At 43.6% G+C, this 21550-nt stretch overlaps 1 protein-coding gene across 1 annotated transcript in view; it reads left to right on the top strand.

Annotated features, from left to right (window-relative positions):
• The window catches only part of slc1a5 (solute carrier family 1 member 5), a 43071-nt gene that overhangs the window by 18642 nt on the left and 2879 nt on the right, over window positions 1-21550 (top strand). Inside the window, exons 2-7 of the mRNA XM_039768053.1 lie at window positions 11916-11958; window positions 13585-13671; window positions 13798-13964; window positions 17875-18108; window positions 18202-18396; window positions 18490-18624. Of these exons, the coding sequence (XP_039623987.1) occupies window positions 11916-11958; window positions 13585-13671; window positions 13798-13964; window positions 17875-18108; window positions 18202-18396; window positions 18490-18624 (861 nt within the window). The remainder of the gene's footprint in view (window positions 1-11915; window positions 11959-13584; window positions 13672-13797; window positions 13965-17874; window positions 18109-18201; window positions 18397-18489; window positions 18625-21550) is intronic.

The following is a 21550-nucleotide window of genomic DNA, read 5'->3' on the forward strand; positions in this document are numbered from 1 at the left end:
CATTCCGTTAGATATGCCATCTAGTGGTGGGATTGTTTCTTCAGTTGTATGTGTTGTTGTTCTGCTTTGCATATTCTATCATTTAATTCATAAACTGTACCCTCTAGTGGTGGGATTGGGTTTACAATGTTGTGCGTTTTCTGCTTTATTTAACTCCTTGGCTGCGTCCTCTTTCCATTTTTCTGCCGTAAGAGTTTTCTCATGTATTCCATTAAATTCTCACTCTAATGGTAGGAATGTCTTTTTAATGTTTTGACTCTTCTTCTTTGAGCATCTCCTTTAATCCATTAGCTACACCATCTTGTGGTGGGTTTGTTCTTTCAATTCTATTCATTTTCTGCTTAAGAGAGACCCCCCCCCCTTATTTAATTCATAAGCTGTGCCCACTAGTGCCCAGACGTTTCTTTCAATTCTATGCATTTTCTGCTTTGGGTAGCTCCCTCCTGAATTCTGTTAGCAGTGCCCTCTAGTGGTGGGATTGTGCTTCCAGTTCTCTGCATTTTGTGGGCAGTGGGTTGCCCATTTATCCCATTAGCTGCACACTGTAATGGTGAGGGTTGACCTTTTAATATCCTCCGTTTTCTGCTTTGGACATCTTCTTCAATCCATTAGCTTATGCCATCTAGTGGTGTGATCTTTCATTGCGGCGTGTTTTCTCCGTGAGTGGGTTCCCTTATTTTAATCCGTTAGTGTTGGGTTTGTTATTCCAATTTTATCTGCTTTCTGCATTAAGTTTTCTCGTTTATCCCAATGACTTCTCCATCCTATCGGTGGGGTTTGTCTGTTTTAAATGTTGAGTTTCCCGTTTTGAGTATTTTCTTGACTCCATTAATTACGCCATGTAATGGTGGGTCTGTTCTTCCATTTTTTTTATGTGTTTTCAGCTTTTGCGCCTTTCCCTTATTCAGCCCTTTGGCTGCAGTATATCTAGTGGGCGGCCGGGGAGCTGTTCTTTCAGGGGGTTGACTTTCTTATTGATTCCAGTAGCAGCGCCCCTCTAGTGGTGGGATTATTCTTGCAATTCTGTGCATTTTCTACAGTGGCAGAGGCGCTTTAATTAATCCAGCATTTAGACCCTTTGGTGGTGGGATTGTTCTTCTAATGGTTTTGAGCTTTTTGTAGTGAGCTCTGAAGTTTGAATTTCTTGTCGCATTACAGAGGCCTGCATGTCTGACCAACGTGCAACACCTTACCTACTGAAAATCGTGATCAGAAAGGACCACTGGACAACTGTGGACCTCATCTGGAAAACGTTGAACTCGGCGTATCCCAAGTGGTACTTTACACAGATGTTTGGCATCTGGAGTGCCTTCCATTTACTTTGTTTGCCTGTAAGTAGCCCCCAAATGCCTACATGGCCCCCAAGTAATCCATTCAGCAACAGAAACCCAATTCCTCGCAGCAGAGACACCGCGTCACTAACCGCCGCCCCACCAAGACCACCGTCCAGATTCCAGAGATTCATTTTTCTCCAGACTTCTCCAGGTTAATAGGGAGCCGGGAGCCCAGCAGAACTGCGATGGGGTCCTGCTGCAGACCTCCACGGCTCTGTGATTCAGTAGCTCTGCTGGACAGCCAATCGGATTGCAGGTTTTTGTCACATGGTTCACTCGACTGGAGTCCGATTACTCCTCCCCCTCGGCCCTGATCTTAACCACAGTGTAACCGGGTGTTGTCATTGACGTGTAACCTGAAGTGACCACCTCCTCGATGGAGTGGAGCTCTGGAGGTCGGCAGCTACATTTTAAGAATGACACAAATATGAATTTTCATAAAGTTGGCTGCCTCCGTTTTTATGATGGCATATTTCCATCTACTCCAGAATGTTCTGAAGAGGGATCAGGTGAATTGCAATTAATTAATTGCAAAGTCCCCTCTTTGCCATTAAAATGAATTTCATGCCAAAAAACCCATGTCAGCCCTGCCACCAAAGGACCTGCTGACGTCATCTCAGTGATCGTCTCGTTAAAACGAGTGATAGTGACGACGCGGACAACGTTTGGAGGCCACTCTGTCACGCTGATTGAGTTCGAATAGGAGACTGGATACTCTAAAAGGAGGCTGGTGCTTGAAATCCTGTTTCTCCCTCTGTTTATCAAGCTTACCTGCAAGGAAACACGTGGAGTCATCATGGCTTTACACAAAAAGGGGCTTCACTGGCCAGGCTATTGCTGCTAGTAAGATTTCACCTAAATCAGCCATTTATCAGATCATCAAGAACGTCAAGGAGAGAGGTTCAAATGTTATGAAGAAGGCGCCTAAGAAAATCCAGCAAGCTCCATGACCGACCATCTTCTAAAGTTGATTCAGCAGCGGGCACCACCAGTGCAGAGCTGGCTCAGGTGTGGCAGCAGGCAGGTGTGAGTGAAGTGAAGACTTTTGGAGGAGGATGGCCTGGTGGGTGTCAAGAAGGGCAGCAAAGAAGTCAAGAAGAACATCAGGCACAGACTAATATTCTGCAAAAGGTGCAGGGATTGGACTGCTGGGGTCAAGTCATTCTCCCTGATGAATCCCCTTTCCGATTTGTCCAGAGAAGAACAGGTGAGCGCTTCCATGCCAACAATAAAGCATCCTGAGACCATTCATGTCACGTGGGGTTGCTTCTCAGGCCAAGGGAGTCGTCTCGCTCACGATTTTGCCAGCCATGAATAAAGAATGGGACCAAAACATCCACCGAGAGCAACTTCTCCCATCCATCCAAGAACATTTTGGTGACCCACAATGAACAGTCCAGCATGATGGAGCACCGGGTCAGAAGGCAAAAGTGAGAACTAAGTGGCTCGGGGAACAAAACCTTGATGGCCAGGAAACTCCCCAGACCTTTAATCCAAATAAGAACTTGTGGTCAATTCTCAAGAGGCAGGTGGACAAACAAAAACCCATCAATTCTGACAAGCTCCAAGCACTGATTACGGGCTGCCATCGGGCAGGATTTGGCCCAGAAGTTGATTGCCAGCCTGTCAGGGTGAATTGCAGAGGTCTTGAAAAAGAAAGAAGAAGAATCTTGACTCTTTGCATAAACTTCATGTCATTGTCCATAAAACCTTTAAAACTTCTGAACTGCTTGGAATTCTACTTCAGTAGACCACAGAAACATCTGACTAAAAGACCTACAAACACTGAAGCAGCAAACTTTGTGGAAGACACCACTTGGTTCATTCTCAGAACTTTTGGACATTACTAACATGAAACACAACGCTGAACCCCAGCCAGGGGAGAAATGCTGACTAAAACATGACAGCCGCCTCCTAGGAGTGACAGGCTTTGAAGGCAGGAAGGGACGGAGTCAGTTGCCCTCACTGGGCATCTCCTCAGTGCTGCAGAGGGAAGGAAAAAGATAAAGGTTAGCGTGAGCGCCCCGGGCCTTTTGACTCAGAGTTGTAAGTCCTACTCCTTGGTGATCCTTTCGGCAGAACTGGACTCAAGGTCGACCCAACTGGATGACTCAACTCATTTGACCCAACTGGACCCACCTCAGATGGACTGCCAGTTCCCTCACAGCTTAGTTGCTTGGCGTCTGCTTAGTTTGTCGTTGTCAACATTGAGGGAGCCTCCAAATTTCTTCACCTTGAGATGGTATGCGTCACACAGGCTGATGGAGTTAAAAGTTGTGAGGCCACATCCATTGGACCCTCAGTGTTGTCCATTTATTATTTAATTGTGTCCTCCTTGAAGACTACTCCACGATCTCTGGCTAGAACAAGCGTTCCCATCCCTCTTGCACGTCGTCAAGGCTCTATAAATGAGGTCGGTGTCGAGAGTGTCCAGCTGCTCACCTTTCCCCATTTTGAGAGCCCGCCAACGTGAATGGGTCGAGAAAATATGCCGTTAAACTGGCAGAGTGAGTCCCTCATGCAGGATTCATTATTCAATCTCAGTCCTTGCTCGGTAGGGTGGCATAGTGGCTAAGGCACTGGACTGTCCACCCAAAGGCTGCCCACTTTCCAATTCTGTCCTTCATTGCCGTGTGCCCTTGAAGGTGTAAAACACACAGAGGGTGCTGGGGAGCTCATGTGTCTTGGGATAGAGTTTTTTATAGAAAGGCACTATATTAAGTATGTTAAGTTTGGTCTTGTGTCAAAATGCTCCTCATGCCAGGGCTGAGTTCAAGTGCAGTGGGAATTCTAGACTCCAACACCCCCAGAGAGGACTGGCACACACTGGCTGTCTCAGCTTGCCCACCTGCTTTCTATTTTTTACCGTGACCCAATTTAACCCCTCCAGCATGGGAGCCTTTAGTTATTACAGTGATCCCCCGCCTTCATGGAAGGACGTTCCAGACACATCAGCGATCGGTGCAAATCTGTGATATAGAAAGACCATATAAATAAACATTTTTTTTTTTTTATAATTCAAGCCTTAAAATACCCGTCCCACACGCTTTAAACACATGTCAACTTGTAATGGCGCGCGACGTCCACGTAACTGTTTCCTTCCCGAAGCGTATCCAGGAGTTTTGCCTTCTCCTGAATTGTCAAGGTCTTCCTCTGGCGCTTTTAGGCTCACTACTACCAGAAGGCTTAGAAGATGCAGGACGCTTGGGAGCCATCGTAGGGCTTAAAACGAAATGTTTACTCACAACAATCGGACCACAAGCAAGGTATGCGATGCGCAGAGAACGTGCGAGATTACACCACCTTAGCAGCAGCCAATCGGAGCCCAAGAGAATGAAAATCCCGTTCTGATTGGTTGAGTCTCCACTTTCAGCCAATAACAGGCTTTGTAAGAAATCATCTGGGTACTGTAACGGGAAACTCTTTGTCTACCATAGTGTACAATGTACGTATATTTAATGATTTACTGTACAGTATTGCTTGAATGTTCATTATTTTATATTCATATTGACTTTTTACTGCATTTTAGTCAATATTTACACTTGTTATAGTTATTATAAATAATACGTATTGTTCTAACAAACTCTTGTCTAGCACGCGTAGTGACAAATGAAAAGCGTATGCACATTTCGTTATGAATTGCGACTGTCTATGTATATGTATATGTATATGTATATGTATATATGTATATGTATATATATGTATATATGTGTGTGTGTGTATATGTATATGTGTATATGTATATGTATATATGTATATATGTATGTATATATATATATATATATATATATATATATATATATATATATATATATATATATATATATATATATATATATATATATATATATATATATATATATATATATATATATATATATATATATATATATATATATATATATATGTATATATATATATATAATGTATATGTGTATATATACACACACTAGTAAAACACACACCTAACACATTTAACCGTTAGTCAAATATAACACAAGTAAACGCAAAATGCAGTTTTTAAATGATGGTTTTATTATTTAGGGAGAAAAAAATCCAAACCTACATGGCCCTGTGTGAAAAGTAATTGCCCCTTGTTAAAAAATCACCTAACTGTGGTGTATCACACCTGAGTTCAATTTCCGTAGCCACCCACAGGCCTGATTACTGCCATTCCTGTTTCAATCAAGAAATCACTTCAATAGGAGCTGCCTGACACAGAGAAGTAGACCAAAAGCACATCAAAAGCTAGACATCATGCCAAGATCCAAAGAAATTCAGGAACAAATGAGAACTGAAGTAATTGAGATCTATCAGTCTGGTAAAGGTTATAAAGCCATTTCTAAAGCTTTGGGACTCCAGCGAACCACAGTGAGAGCCATTATCCACAAATGACAAAAACATGGAACAGTGGTGAACCTTCCCAGGAGTGGCGGCCAACCAAAATTACCCCAAGGCGAGAGCGACTCATCCGAGAGGTCACAAAGACCCCAGGACAGCGTCTAAAGAACCGCAGGCCTCACTTGCCTCAATTAAGGTCAGTGTTCACGACTCCACCATAAGAAAGAGACTGGACAAAAACGGCCTGCATGGCAGATTTCCAAGACGCAAACCACTGTTAAGCAAAAAGAACATTAGGGCTCGTCTCAATTTTGCTAAGAAACATCTCGATGATTGCCAGGACTTTTGGGAAAATACCTTGTGGACTGATGAGACAAAAGTTGAACTTTTTGGAAGGCAAATGTCCCGTTACATCTGGCGTAAAAGGAACACAGCATTTCAGAAAAAGAACATCATACCAACAGTAAAATATGGTGGTGGTAGTGTGATGGTCTGGGGTTGTTTTGCTGCTTCAGGACCTGGAAGGCTTGCTGTGATAGATGGAACCATGAATCCTACTGTCTACCAAAAATCCTGAAGGAGAATGTCCGGCCATCTGTTCGTCAACTCAAGCTGAAGCGATCTTGGGTGCTGCAACAGGACAATGACCCAAAACACACCAGCAAATCCACCTCTGAATGGCTGAAGAAAACCAAAATGAAGACTTTGGAGTGGCCTAGTCAAAGTCCTGACCTGAATCCAATTGAGATGCTATGGCATGACCTTAAAAAGGCGGTTCATGCTAGAAAACCCTCAAATAAAGCTGAATTACAACAATTCTGCAAAGATGAGTGGGCCAAAATTCCTCCAGAGCGTAAGAGACTCACTGCAAGTTATCGCAAACGCTTGATTGCAGTTATTGCTGCTAAGGGTGGCCCAACCAGTTATTAGGTTCAGGGGCAATTACTTTTTCACACAGGGCCATGTAGGTTTGGATTTTTTTCTCCCTAAATAATAAAACCATCATTTAAAAACTGCATTTTGTGTTTACTTGTGTTATATTTGACTAATGGTTAAATGTGTTTGATGATCAGAAACATTTTGTGTGACAAACATGCAAAAGAATAAGAAATCAGGACGGGGGCAAATAGTTTTTCACACCACTGTATGTGTATATATGTATGTGTGTATGTATAATAATAATATATATTTTTATATATACATACATACATACACATACAGTGGTGTGAAAAACTATTGGGTTTATGGGTTTTTAACAACTTTTTATGTTGAAATAAGCATTTTTCTACGGTAAACTACTAATAATAATGTATTACTGTAAGTATAAACACATATACACAAATATATATATATATATATATATATATATATATATATATATATTTATATATTTATATATATATTTATATATTTATATATATATATTTATATATATATATTATATATATATTTATATATATATATATTAATTATATATGGCCACTTGGTGTAAATTAGAAGAAATAAGTGGCAGGTCCGGAGTATATGGTGCGTATTCAGACCCCTTTGCGTATTTCACATTTTGTTATGTCGCTGCCTTGTGTTAATATTTAAATTTATGAACCCTAGCAGCACTCGATACCCCATAATGACCAATCAAAAACGTGCTTTTGGAATGTTTCCCCAGATTTATTTAATAATAAACTGAAATGTCACATTGAGTATTCTCTGAAGCCCCTTTGTCGACGATTCCAGGTGGGATTCTTCTTCGGTTTGTTGTGACAAGCGTCGCACGCCTGGATTTCGGGGATTTTTCTGCCGTTTTTGTCTGCAGATCTTCTCAAGCCTTGTGAGAATTGGGTGGAGACCATCGGTGGGACAGCTACTGTTGGGATCTCTCCAGAGATGTGATCAGTTGGAGGGGTGAAATATCGCTGGACTACCTAAGGGACGTTCCCAGAGTTGTCCCCAAGCCACTCCTCTGTCATCCTTGCTTTAGCAGGTGAACCTTTAGCCCAATCCGAGGGCCAGGGCTCTCTATGTATCAGATCTTAATTCAGGAAGAAGATGAGAGTAAATCAAAAACGTTAAAGGCTGCACATTAACAAGATGTGGAAAGAGTGAAGGGGTCTTGAACACTTTCAACACTTTCTGAATACGTTGAAAGGCGCTATATAAATGTATTATTAATAGCAGGATTCTTATACATAAACGTCTAAAGGCAAAGGGGGACAGGAAAAATGTTTAAAAATGCGCGCAATAAACCTCTTGGGTGTTTTTAAGTCCCGGTAGACAATCCCCAGACTGGCAGAAGTGGGTCACTCGGCCACCCAGCTCCTCCCCGACTGATGCACAGCGCCAGCCTCCATCAGCTCCCCTGGGCCTTTATCTTCATTCGACAGATTGACGGCTCCACTGCCTGTTAGAAGTGCACGCAGTTCACCGTCCTGCAGACAGGGGGCAGTTACTCCTGTAGCTGCAGTGGGATTTGAACTTCCAGGGTCCTTATGGAGAAATTTAGTTGAATAGGAATAGAAGAACTGTTTTGGGCAGAATAGCCTGGTCACCTCTAAACTGTTGTCGTGCGGGCAGCGCCAACCAGCCTGGCCACTCTGTACAGATACATTGAGGCAGAAGTGATTGCAGTGCGATTCGAGTGGGGAAAAAGAGCCAAAAATGTGGAATTGTTTTCAACAAGAAAAAAATGTTATTACGTATAAACACCAAAACGTCAATATAAATACAGAAGGAAAGACCCGTCGAGTGTCCACTGCTCTACACGTCCTTTGTATGACAGGTGTTCAGACTGTTGCCAACATACAGCCCGACATCGCAGTTGTGTTTCTTTGTGCACTTTTCTTCTTCGTATTATTTTTTTTTATTTCTGCTGCTTGTGCATGAGAAGTTGAGACGTCCGTACCTGATCCACGTGATCGATGTGCGCCTTGTAGCCTACTACACCCCGCGGCTAACTGACTTCCGAAGCGTTTACCCCTGACCCTGGCATTCTGAGCAGTGCTTAGGTGGCCTACTTCTTGATCTCCCGCTTGATGGCAAACATTTTGCCTTTTTGCCCTGCAGATACTTCATCCCGCCGCCCAGCGTTACGCCACTCAAGTTAAAATGCCTTGTGCGTCATCAGTTTCTCTGCCAGTGTCGACGGCTGCTGAGCAGTTCATATTGTCCGCACACTCTCTTGTCATTCAAGCAGTGGTTCAGTTGCAGTTTGTTTGCTTCTCGTTGACATACCATTGTGTGTTTTGGTTGAAGGCTCCACCCCACTCATGAATATTGATGAGATGCAGAGTGGCAGAACACATCCAAAAATTCATGTCTTTTAGCTGCCTGTGGGGGACTGATTGCTGTGAATGATATTATTTAATCCACATCTGAACGCTGTCCCAAGTGTTATTCGGGTTTGGGTTACTCTCTATGTCATCAAAACACTCTAACCCATGAGACATTTACCATTTTTACATAGGACTAGCTCAGGGGTCCTCAATCCCAGTCCTGGAGAGCCGCAGTGGCTGCAGGTTTTTGTTCTGACCTGGTTGCTTAATTAGAAATTAAATTAACTCTGCTATGTCAGGTCATTCTCATATCCTAGATTTTCTTTCCCTTTCTATCATGCAAATGATTTGAAGGCTAAAATGGACGAGTAATTCTCAGTCCTTCACTTTTTTCTCTTCATTTTTCTTCCAAGTATTTAATTAAACCCAATAGTGCAGATAAATACACACAGGTGTAAATGTAAATAAGCTAAATGGAGAAATGCTGCTCTCTCTTGTCATTTGCATGTTATTGATAATAAGGAGCAATTAAAATAGCTGTTTAAGACAAAATTAAGCAATAAGGGCTCAAAAATCACTAAAGTGAAGCAGAAGTGTTACTTTAGCAATAAGTGCTTTTTATTAAGCAACTGGGTTGGAGCAAAATCCTGCAGCCACTGCGGCTCTCCAGGACCGTGATTGAGGACCCCTGGACTAGCTGTACTACCCGTCTAAGATGAGATGGAATCAAAGTCCTCAACGCAGACCTCGGTATGTAGTCATAACATGCATTGCATTTGTCATTCCAACACGTGGCACATCACAAACTTAAGAAAATAAGAAAATGCATTACTACAATGACAAATACAATGCATGTGCCTCTCTTTTTATATGCCGTTTGGTATGAGATTTGTCAAAGCAGTGTTAATGAATGTGATGCACCGTCTGTTGGAAAGACAAACGTAGCAACTGGACTGACGCACGGGTACGCGGATACAATTATTCTATTAGTGCAATGATGTGCCTTCTGTTGGAATGATAAATACAGTACAGTTAATTACTACAGGCGTTGATGCGTCATCTGTTGGAATGACAAACATAGCAACCGGACATACACAGGGACACAGATACAATTATTCAGTTAGTGTTGATATTTAATGAAGGCACCTTTTGTTGGAATGATAAGGGTGCAATTCATTACTATAGATGTTTGTGATGCGCCATCTGTTGGAATGATAAATACAGCACAGTTAATTACTACAGGCGTTCTTGATGCATCATCTGTTGGAATGACAAACATAGCAACCGGACGGACACTGCGACACAGATACAATTATTCAATTATTGTTGAAATTTAATGATGCACCTTTTTTTGGAATGATAAGGGTGCAATTCAACACTATAGATGTTTGTGATGCGCCATCTGTTGGAATGGTGGACACACAGGTACACAAATAAAATGATTCGGTCCGTGTAACGATGTGCCTTCTGTTGGAATGATAAAAACAGTGCAATTTATGACTGCAGATGTTTGTGATGCTCCATCTGTTGGAATGATAAATACAGTACAGTTAATTACTACAGGCGTTCTTAATGCGTCATCTGTTGGAATGACAAACATAGCAACCGGACGGACACAGGGACACAGATACAATTATTCCATCAGTGTTAATATTTAATGATGCACCTTTTGTTGGAATGATAAGGGTGCAATTCATTACTATAGATGTTTGTGATGCGCCATCTGTTGGAATGGTGGACACACAGGTACACAAATAAAATGATTCTGTCCGTGTAATGATGTGCCTTCTGTTGGAATGATTAAAACAGTGCAATTTATGACTGCAGATGTTTGTGATGCTCCATCTGTTGGAATGACTAACATACACAGATACAATTTATTCCATCAATGCTTAATATTTAATGATACACCTGTTGGAATGATAAGGGTGCAATTCATTACTATAGATGTTTGTGATGCACCATCTGTTGGAATGGTGGACACACAGTAACACAAATAAAATGATTCTGTCCGTGTAATGATGTGCCTTCTGTTGGAATGATAAAAACAGTGCAATTTATGACTGCAGATGTTTGTGATGCGCCATATGTTGGAATGACAAACATAGCAACCGGAAGGACACTGCGACACAGATACAATTATTCAATTAGTGTTGAAATTTAATGATATGCCGCCAGTTGAAATAATAAATGCGGTGCAGTTCATTACTACAGATGGTTGTGATGCACCATCTGTTAGGATGGCGGCCACACAAACACTTCCCCTTTTATTAGGGCAGATTCTGAGCCTGAGAAGTGTGGGATTTGGCACCACCTGTTGGCTTAATGCCCGCTCTGCAGTACATCTCCATTTCTATTTATTTGCTTGACAGATGCTTTTTATCCAAAGTGATTTACAAAGGAGGTCAATGTAATTGAGTAATATATCGGTCTAGGGACTGTTTTGAACAAGCATAGCAGGACGGGTTGCAAAAGTGAAGAGCTATAAAGCTAGCATAAACCTAAAGTGTGGGTCTGGGGACACTGGGAGGGAAAATCCACACAAACACCAGAGAATGTAGACAAAGTCAGACAATGACCAGGTTTGTGAATTGCTAGATCTGTCCGGTAGCAGTAGTACCCACTGTGCCACCATGCTACTGCCCTTTATGGATGCAGAAGCGTTGAAATCAGAGTGCTTTAGTTTTGTGGGAGTAATGACTGTCATGGAAATGAAGATTAGTGCAATTGGATTCAATGTGTTTCAGGTTTGTGGAGTTTGGTGCCACCTTCTGGTGGATTGATTGATTGCTACGAACAAACTGATTTTACTCGTTTGGATATAAATGGCGCTGTGTGCTTTGCTTGTATGTAGCTTTTATGACATAGTAAAGGGCAGTGTGGTGCTTTAAATAAATGCAGGTGGCTACAGTGTGTGCTGCATGATGAACACCAGTTACATGACTGAGTCTCTGTCCTTCTTTTTCCACAGGAATATATTCCCATCGAATCTGGTGTCTGCTGCATTTCAGTCGGTGAGTACACATTTTTATTTATTTTTTTTTTTTTGGTGGTCTATGGCATCTGAAAATCACTTTTTGGTCAGCTGTAGCTGTATACTACAGGGGGCGGCTTGGTGGCACAGTGGGTAGTGCTGCTGCCTCGCAGTTAGGAGACCCGGGTTCGCTTCCCAGGAGTTTGCATGGAGTTTGCATGTTCTCCCCGTGTCTGCGTGGGTTTCCTCCCACAGTCCAAAGACGGGCAGGTTAGGTGTATTGGTGATTCTAAATTGTCCCTGGCATGTGGGTGTTTGTGTGCCTTGCGGTGAGCTGGCGCCCTGCCTTGCGCCCAGTGTTGACTGGGATTGGCTTCAGCAGACCCCCCGTGACCCTGTAGTTAGGATATAGAAAAATGTTAGGATTTGAATTCTCATTAACATTGAATTAAAGGTCTGAATATTTAGTATATGAAGGAGAAAATTCGGTTTCTGGTTTTTAATAAACTGCAAACCAGAAAATGTGTTAAATTTGTCCTTTTGGGTTATTTATTGAGTGTGGGTTGATGGGCAAAAATAGCAAATGTATCTCCATTTACAATTAAATTGGCAACGCAAAGCAGAGAAAGTGAAGGGTCTGAATAATTTCTAACTTCACTCTGTGTGTGTGTGTGTGTGTGTGTGTGGAGAGAAGGGGTACATAGATAATACACGTCTGCTAGATATGCTGCCTGTATAGGAGGGGCTTGAACTCTAAGCATTCAATGTTGACCTCCACGTATTTCGCATTAATGTTTCCTATGCACCATCTGTTAGAAGTTTATTTTGGAATGCATGTAGGAATAAATGCATTGCATTTGTCATTCCAACAGGTGGTGCATCACAAAGCCTTAACACTGCTTTTGCGAATCGCATACCAAATGGTTTACCCCGTAACTGAGACATACTAACCAGACAGACACACCGGTACATCTTATCCACCTTAATAAAGAGGACGAGTGTCTGTATGTCAATGGAGATACGTGGCACTGCCCTGGTGAGCACTAACTTCGTTTTGGACCTAAGGCAGCCAATGATTTTTGTTGTCTTGTACAAATGGGAAATCCCCTGTGAAATGTGGCAAGGGGGAAGCTCAACGGTGGGGAATTTCACGCCGGCCAAACCTACAAACACATTCAGCTTTACATCCCAATTCTCGTCATGTTTCAATAAGACTAAACGTGTGCCAGTGTGAGTGCATCCCCCATTCCTTAACCTCCTTTCACGGCAGCCCTCCTCTTCGAGTGGGGATGCTGAAGTCCCTCTTGACCGGCCATTACTTGGGCAAATAACAAGCATCCCCAAGCTCCAAATAAAAATGTCGTCTGCACAATCCCACCTGCTCACTTGTCTGTGTTGATTTTGTCCTCACCATGAGTTTTCTCCAAAAAATCCAGTCCACATCCCAGTGATGAGGACATCTTTGAACTGGCCTAGTTTGAGTGGGCTGGTGCCCACCTTGCACACCATGATTCTCTCATAGGCTCAGTACGTCTGTAGGCATCCATGACATTCTTAACCCTCTTGTGATGAGGACATGTATCTTCTTTATTGTCACCATACAGAGTCTAGTGGCGTGTTTTAAGTTCTGCACTTTACTAACAGATTTGAATTTTGTGTTTTGCAGTATGCCACCAGCTACCGATGGATCACAACGGAGAAGAATGTCACCGAGGCAGGAGTTGTTGTCAACACCACCATTGTCACGGAGAAGGTGAGTGGCTGACAGTGCCCTGGCAGTCCCGATGCCTGCTTTGTCAGATCGGATGTGACTGATCATCATGCCTTAGTGTTTCATTTTAAGTTGCAGGATTAGAACCTGTGTGTGTTTGTTTTGAAGGTTCCTGTTGGAATGGAAGTTGAGGGCATGAACATCCTGGGCCTGGTGGTGTTTGCCATAGTGTTTGGAGTGGCACTGAGGAAGCTGGGGGAAGAAGGAGAAATCCTCATTAAATTCTTCAACTCCTTCAATGAGGGGACCATGGTGCTCGTGTCTTGGATCATGTGGTAAGTGACAAGGAACTGTAGGGACACAGAAGCCTGAGATGAAGCTTATGCCCGACATCGTATTTAAAGCAGAATTCTGTAAGAAGCTCACCATGTTATGTGACCTCCACACTCCACATCAGATTGTCAGTTATTGTCAGTTACTGTAACGAAAGCTGCAGCTTGTAAACTCCTAGTTTGATGCTAAATAACAAGGAATGCGTAAAACTTATGCCAAGTGTCCCATAATGCTTAGAGCTCTTTATGTAGTTTCAGAGAAGTAAACCCATGCAGACACGGGAAGAACAAGCAGACTCCACACCAATAGTAATCAGATCAGAAATTCATAGCCAAGATGCTTGATCTAAAAGCCTGTCTTCTCACAGACCTCCACTCCCACTAATACGGGGTAGGACTTCCTTTGCTCTCAAAATATACTCCGTTGTTTGTGGAGTGAATTCCAGGAGTTTTTGGATACTGTTTGAGATTGGGGGTCCGTGTTGACATGATGGCATCACACAGTTTCTGCAGATTTGTCCACTACACATTCATGCCATGAATCTTCTCTTCTACCACCTCCCAAAGGTGTCCTACTGGATTGGGATCCGGTGACTGGGAAGGCCACTAAAACAACCCTGAAACTCATTGTCCCATTCATGGAATCAGTTTGCTCTTTTGACGTGGTGCCTTGTCATGTTGGAAGTTGCCTTTAAGGGATACCATACCATACCATTTTATTTGTTGAGCGCTTAAAAGCACAGCATTACAACTGACCAAAGTGCTGTACAGTTAAAAAAGAAGCAGGACTAAAGGCAAAATATTAAAAACAAACATTAAGAGAGAATTAAAACAGAGATACTAAAAACGGGTCAGAGGACCCAATAAAACTGAGAAATAGGAAGAAGCAAGTGGAAATGAGACAGGTTAAGAATTAAAAGCCAATGTGAAGAAGTGCGTTTTTAGGCGTGATTTAAATGTGGCGACTAAGGCAGCTTGCCTAACCACTAAGGGTGCACAGACGGAGAAAGCCCTTTCACCACGAGCTTTAAAACGTGCCTTGGGAACGGTTAGGAGCAGCTGACCTGCGGATCTAAGAACACGAAGAGGATTGTGACGATGGAGCAAGACACTCAAATATGCGGGCTAGACCGTTTAGCGCCTTATAGGTTAAGAGGAGTATCTTAAAATCGATTCTGAATCTAATCGGCAGCCAGTGTAGGGTTTTTAAAATCGGTGTAATGTGTTGGCTTCTGCTGCTTCCAGTTAGAAGCCTTGCAGCCGCATTTTGAGCCAGTTGGAGTCTAGAAAGAGTGGCTTTAATGATAACATAAAGGCAGGAATTAGAGTAGTCGAGCCGGGACGTAATGAATGCATGGATTACTGACTCCAGGAGGTGGTTAGACAGAATAGGCTTGAGTTTGGCGATTCGCCTGAGATGGAAAAAGCAGGATTTTACTGTGCTGTTGACTTGAGCATCCATTTTCAGGACCGTATCCATTTTGATTCCAAGATTGGAGACAGACGAAGTTACTGGAATGGGAAGAGAGTCGAGGCCAAGGGGTGGGGTCCGTTTGCAGTCGGGGCTAAAAACAATGACCTCGGTTTTTGAATCGTTCAGGTGAAGAAAGTTTACAGCCAGCCAGTCCTTAATGTCAGATAGACAGTCGAGGAGAGGTTTGGTGGAGTCCGTTGGCTTGAGGGAAAAATAAATTTGGCAGTCGTCAGCATATAGGTGATATGAAATTGCATGTTTTCTAAAAATTGCACCTAAAGGCAAGATATAAATTGAAAAAAAGTAGTGGCCCTAAAATGGAACCCTGGGGGACCCCACATGGGAGTGAGACTGATTCAGATGAACAATCGTCTAGCGTGACTCAGAGAATCCTGTTACAGAAATGGGTAAATTATGGACGTGAAGGGATGCACATCAGGTCTGGTCAGGTTTGGGGGGCATGTACTGGTACAGTGCATTACCACACCCACCAGATGACAAAACGGCTCGGGATTCCAGTTGGCAACAACCCTAGACAGACACGTGGTCCAGTCCCACTGTCCAGAAATAGCCATCCGTCTGTCTGCCATCCCCTTGGCCTGGCCTGGTCCAGCCACTCTGGTCCTCAACAGTGAGGGAATCGCGCCACATGGCTGTAGTGCCAGAACTGACGCTTCCTCACAATGTAGGTAATATGCCTCATTCGGGACTCCGTGAGCATCACAAAGTCAAACCAGCGGCACCCAAGGATTCTCCAAATAGACACAGTACCAAAGGAGTCCAGTCTCCATCTCAGGGCACTGGATAGCATCCATGTCTCGCAAACGGGAAGTGCCAGGACTCTTAAAAAGACTTTAGATGCACATGGTCAGAAACAATACTCCAATAGGTTGTGGTACTGAGGTCACCGATTTGGTATTAACAGGCCCAAATTGTGCCAAGACAACTTTCTCCACACCATTACCCCCACCCAGCCTGGCCTGTCAAACTGGGTGCATGGACTGGGGCTGCTGTTGCCAAATTCTAATCCTACCGTATGTGCTCCTCTAAAGAAATCGAGGGTCATGTGACCGGGCTACTCCGCCCCCAAAGGTCTTCATCTGTCCAGCTTTGGTGAACCCCGTGCCCCACTGCAGCCTCCACTTTCCACGTTTCCATGCTCTTCTGCAGTTGTAGCCCATCCACCTCAAGGTCCAATGTGTTGTGCATTCTGAGATTCCTTTCCGAGTTGTGATCAGAGCTGCCACAGCCCCTCTACCAACTTCAACCAGTCTGTCCATTCTGACCCCTCTCATCAACAAGGGGTTTCCATCCACAGAATTTCCAATCGATGGATGGTTTTTATTTTCCTTTTTTGGCACTATTTTGAGTAAACTCTGGAGACTGCTTTGTGTGAAAATTCCAGAAGTTCAGCAGTCACAGAAACACTTAAACCAGCCCATCTGGTACCAACAATCACGCTACGGTTGACGCCACAGAGATCCCATTTTATTCCTTATCCTGGTGTGTGATGTGAAAATTACCTGAATATTCTGACCTGGACCTCAAGTTTTTATGCATTGTGCTGCTGCCACATGATTGGCTGATTAGATAATGTTCCAGATGTTTCTAATCATTTGCTCTGTCAGCGCACATGGAATGATTTTGACCAGAAAGGTGTGGTGACAACACATTAATTAATTCACAGACAAAAAAAAAATCGGTTGAAATACCAGCCACCGTATTCCAGCAGATCCCATTGCTCAGTGGAGGACTTGACCCTTGTGGTGCCCTCCTTTGTTCTTTATCTCTTATGAGTCATCTGTGAATAAAATCCGGAGTCTCTTATAAGTGACAAATGAGGGATATGGCTTTTATTTGGATGGCATTTCCTCTACTAGAGAGATGAAAGGCGTCCCTTCAGGGGGACCTGCCCCTCAGGGGGTCCCATGGTAAAGGAGACCTCCCAGCATAACTTGGTCAAGCCGGTTTAAGTCCGTTAAGGGTGGTGGTCCATTGCAGAGTCCACTCTTTACCACCCTCATGGGGAAATATAGACGCCCTGATTATCCTAACTTGTCTAGTTTTGTGATATTTGAAGAAAACTGGTACCCCCTGTAGACATGGAGGGCATTTGACGACTCCACATGGTCCCTGACCAGATTATGGATATGTGAGGTGGCAATGCTGACCACTATGCTGCTATGCCATGGGTTGGAGAATCACCAGTAGAAAGCTGGCTGTCCTCTGGGGAAGTTAAGTGTCGATGACCCAAGGACTTCCCAATAGCCAGCACTGGGGGTGATGCGATGTCGGGAGTAAAACAGGAGCCCACCCATTTTGCTGGCAAACAATTTATAATTGCAATACAAAAAATTTAGAAAACAATGTTTTTTTTTTTTTGGAGTGGGTATGTATAATCCATCTGCTCCTTTCACGTTGTCTTTCTCACCTTGCCAGGTATGCCCCCTTTGGTATCATGTTTCTGGTGGCTGGGAAGATCGTAGAAATGGAGGATGTGGTCCAGCTCTTCACCAGCCTGGGCAAGTACATCATCTGCTGCATCATCGGCCACATCATTCATGGCCTAATCGTCTTGCCCGTCATCTACTTCATCTTTACCCGCAAGAACCCCTACGCCTTCCTGTGGGGTATCGTGGCAGCACTGGCCACTGCCTTTGGCACATCCTCCAGGTAACTGCATGTGCCCGGTAACCTCGGGAGAACATCCATAATATTGGCAAGGGGCACAGCTCACTTTTTTTTTTTTTTTTTTTGTCTGTACAGCTCAGCCACTCTGCCCCTCATGATGAAGTGTGTTGAGGAGAAGAACCACGTCTCCAAGCGCATCAGCCGTTTCATTCTACCCATCGGTGCCACTGTCAACATGGATGGAGCAGCGCTTTTCCAGTGTGTTGCGGCAGTCTTCATCGCTCAACTCAACAACTATCCTCTCAACTTCATTCAGGTCATCACCATCCTGTAAGTAGTCGGACGGGTTTTGTGTGGCACCCCGGTGGAAAGTCTACTTCCCTGGCACGTGTTCTTATGGTGTATTCTTTCTGCACCCCGCAGGGTAACGGCTACGGCTTCAAGCGTAGGTGCAGCTGGTATCCCAGCAGGGGGCGTCCTGACTCTTGCAATCATCCTTGAAGCGGTGGGTCTGCCCACCAATGACATCTCGCTCATCCTGGCTGTGGACTGGTTGGTGTAAGTACAGCAAGATCCTTTTTTTAACTCTTTCAGGGCTAATTTAATTTTTTCATTTCCCCCCAAACGCTGTTTTCTAAAAAGCGTATAAAGCAAACACGATATGCATTTAACATTAAATATTAGCTTTTTAAGATCGGCTGTAACACTACTTACATACTTGTATTACTTACAGGTACATCTCAATAAATTTGAATATAATCGAAAAGTTAATTTATTTCAGTAATAATTCAATTCAAAAAGTGAAATTCGTATATTCTATACATTCGTTACACACAGAATGATGTATTTCTAGCGTTTTTATTTCTTTTCATTTTTCTGATTGTGGCCTACAGGTAATGAAAACTTCAAATTCAGTATCTCAGAAAATTAGAATATTACATAAGGCCAATAAAAAAAAATGATTTTTAATACAGAAATGTTGGCCTACTGAAAAGTCTGTCCATGTAGGCACTCGATACTCCGGTCTGGGCTTCTTCTGCATGAATGTGGCGTGGCATGGAGGCGGTCAGCCTGAGGCTCTCCTGAGGTGTTATGGAAGCCCAGAATGATTTGATGGCGGCCTTCAGCTCGTCTGCATTGTTGGCTCTGTTGTCCCTCCTCTTCCTCTTGATAGATACTCTATGGGGTTTAGGTCAGGTGAGTTTGCTGGCCAATTAAGCCCAGTGATGCACGGCATGGTCATTAAACCAGGTATTGGGACTTCTAGTAGTGTGAGCAGGTGCCAAGTCCTGCTGGAAAATCGGCATCTCCATAAAGCTTGTCAGCAGAAGGAAGCATGAAGTGCTCTAAAATCTCCTGGTAGACGTCTGGCTGCTCTGACTTGATAAAACACAGTGGATCAACACCAGTAGGTGACATGGCTCCCCAAATCATCACTGACTGTGGAAACGTCACGCTGGACCCTCAAGCAACTTGGGGTTCTGTGCCTCTCCACTCTTTCTCTCCAGACTCTGGGACCTTGATGTCCAAATGAAATGCAAAATTGACTTCCATCTGAAAAGAGGACTTTGGACCACTGAGCTGTTAACAGTCCAGTCCATGTTCTTCTTAGCCCCCAGGTAAGACGCTTCTGATGTTGTCCCTGGTTCAGGAGTGGCTCTCGACACCAGGAATGCTCCGACAGTTGTAGCCCACGTCCCCGATACACACGTCTGACTGTGAGTGGTGGCTCTTGACGCAGTCCACTCCTTGGGAATCTCCCCCAAATTCTTCACAATCTCCTCAAGGCAGCCATTATCCCTGTTGCTTGTGCACCTTTTCTCCTTCCACCCAACTTTCCATTAATTTGCTTAGACACCGTGCTCTATGAACAGCCAGCGTCTTTAGCGATGACCTCCTTGTGGAGTGAGGGTCTCAATGACTGTCTTCTGGACAACCGTCAAGTCATCCGTCTGATTGTGGGGCCTACTGAACCAGACTGAGAGACCATTTCAAGGCTCAGGACCCCTGTGCATGTGTTTTGGGTTAATTAGCAGAGTAGAGTGGGACACCAGGAATCTACAAGATTGAACTTTTTCATGATATTCTCATTTTCTGAGATACTGAATTTTGGGTTTTCATTACCTGTATGCCATAATCGGCAAAATGAAAAGAAATAAACACTGTCACAAAAAGACTCGGGGACGTCAAAGGTTTGGGGCAGCCACCCGTGTAGTATCCCTGGCTGCAAAATGGGTCATTTTTTGTTTAGCTGTGTATGGTACGATGTCCAAAACAGAACTGACTTAAGTTGGGGAAAAAATGGTAGTTGTACAGGTCTTGACAGGAAGTGACGTCATCGATGGCGGCAATAAGTGATGTCGCCGGGACCGGAAGTGACATCATCAAACACGCCGGCAACTACTGGGATTTCCTAGAGAGAGAGAGAGGGAGTTAGTGCAGCTCGCCACCCCCTGGTCTGGCGTGGTATTGCTATTCTTTAAGCCATCTAGCTGCACACGTGTGTGGCAACGCTTGAAATCTATCACTCTGTGTGTAATGAATCTGTATAATATATGAGTTTCACTTTTTGAATTGAATTACTGAAATTAACATTTCGATGATATTCTAATTTATCGAGATGCACCTCTATATACAAACCCTAACCTGTGTGCGGCAATGCTTGCCTGCCTTTTCGTTTTTGATTTCCAGATCACTTGCATCAAAATCGGAGTTTGATAAGTCAGAGTCTGAGTCAGTAATAATACGCAAAAAGCAAACAAATAACGGTAAATAAACAATGCACACACAGAGTATTTTGGTTTGCACATTCGCCGGACGTCGGTGCCATTCTAGACGTTGTTTGCTCTACGCTCCTTTCACACATGCATGGGGGATTCGATGTCCAGTCAAAGTCCTCCTAGCAAAGAGGGTCTCCCCATAACGTGGTGGTGAGTTTGGTCGACACATACAGCTGATTATTACCCTCTACACCTGGATGTCCACTAAAGTCGACATCCCACCTCCACCCCTGCCGTCGATTAAAGTTCGACATCCGCCCTAAAAGAGTTACATTTCCATGCCCACTTGGTAGTGCCTTTCCTAAAAAACGCCCATTGCAGAGCAGAGCACCACAAAGACGAGGAATGTCAAAGATGGCTTTGCTGCCCCCTCCTGTTTATCTGTCTGAAATGCTTTATAAGTAGATGGTAACCTTATTTGGCAAATGTCGGTATTTACAGAAGCTCAATAAAGTTAGTATTCTAACAAATGCCCACATTGAGAGTCTCATCAGAGTAACTTAAAATTCTGCAAACGTTTGACTTGGTCTAAGATAAGAGAGCAGTCCTAGTGAAGTGCCATGGTGGTGCAGTGCCCGAGCTGTGAAGGAGCTCCAGTCGTTTGTCTTGTCACCCTCCCTGCACAGTAGGCACCATATACAGCAAAAGGTCGATTATCAAGTGGTCTTAATCCACATCATGAGTATTGAGCTGATCCATCCAAT

This window comes from Polypterus senegalus, chromosome 11 (assembly GCF_016835505.1).
Source record: "Polypterus senegalus isolate Bchr_013 chromosome 11, ASM1683550v1, whole genome shotgun sequence".
NCBI lineage: Eukaryota > Metazoa > Chordata > Cladistia > Polypteriformes > Polypteridae > Polypterus > Polypterus senegalus.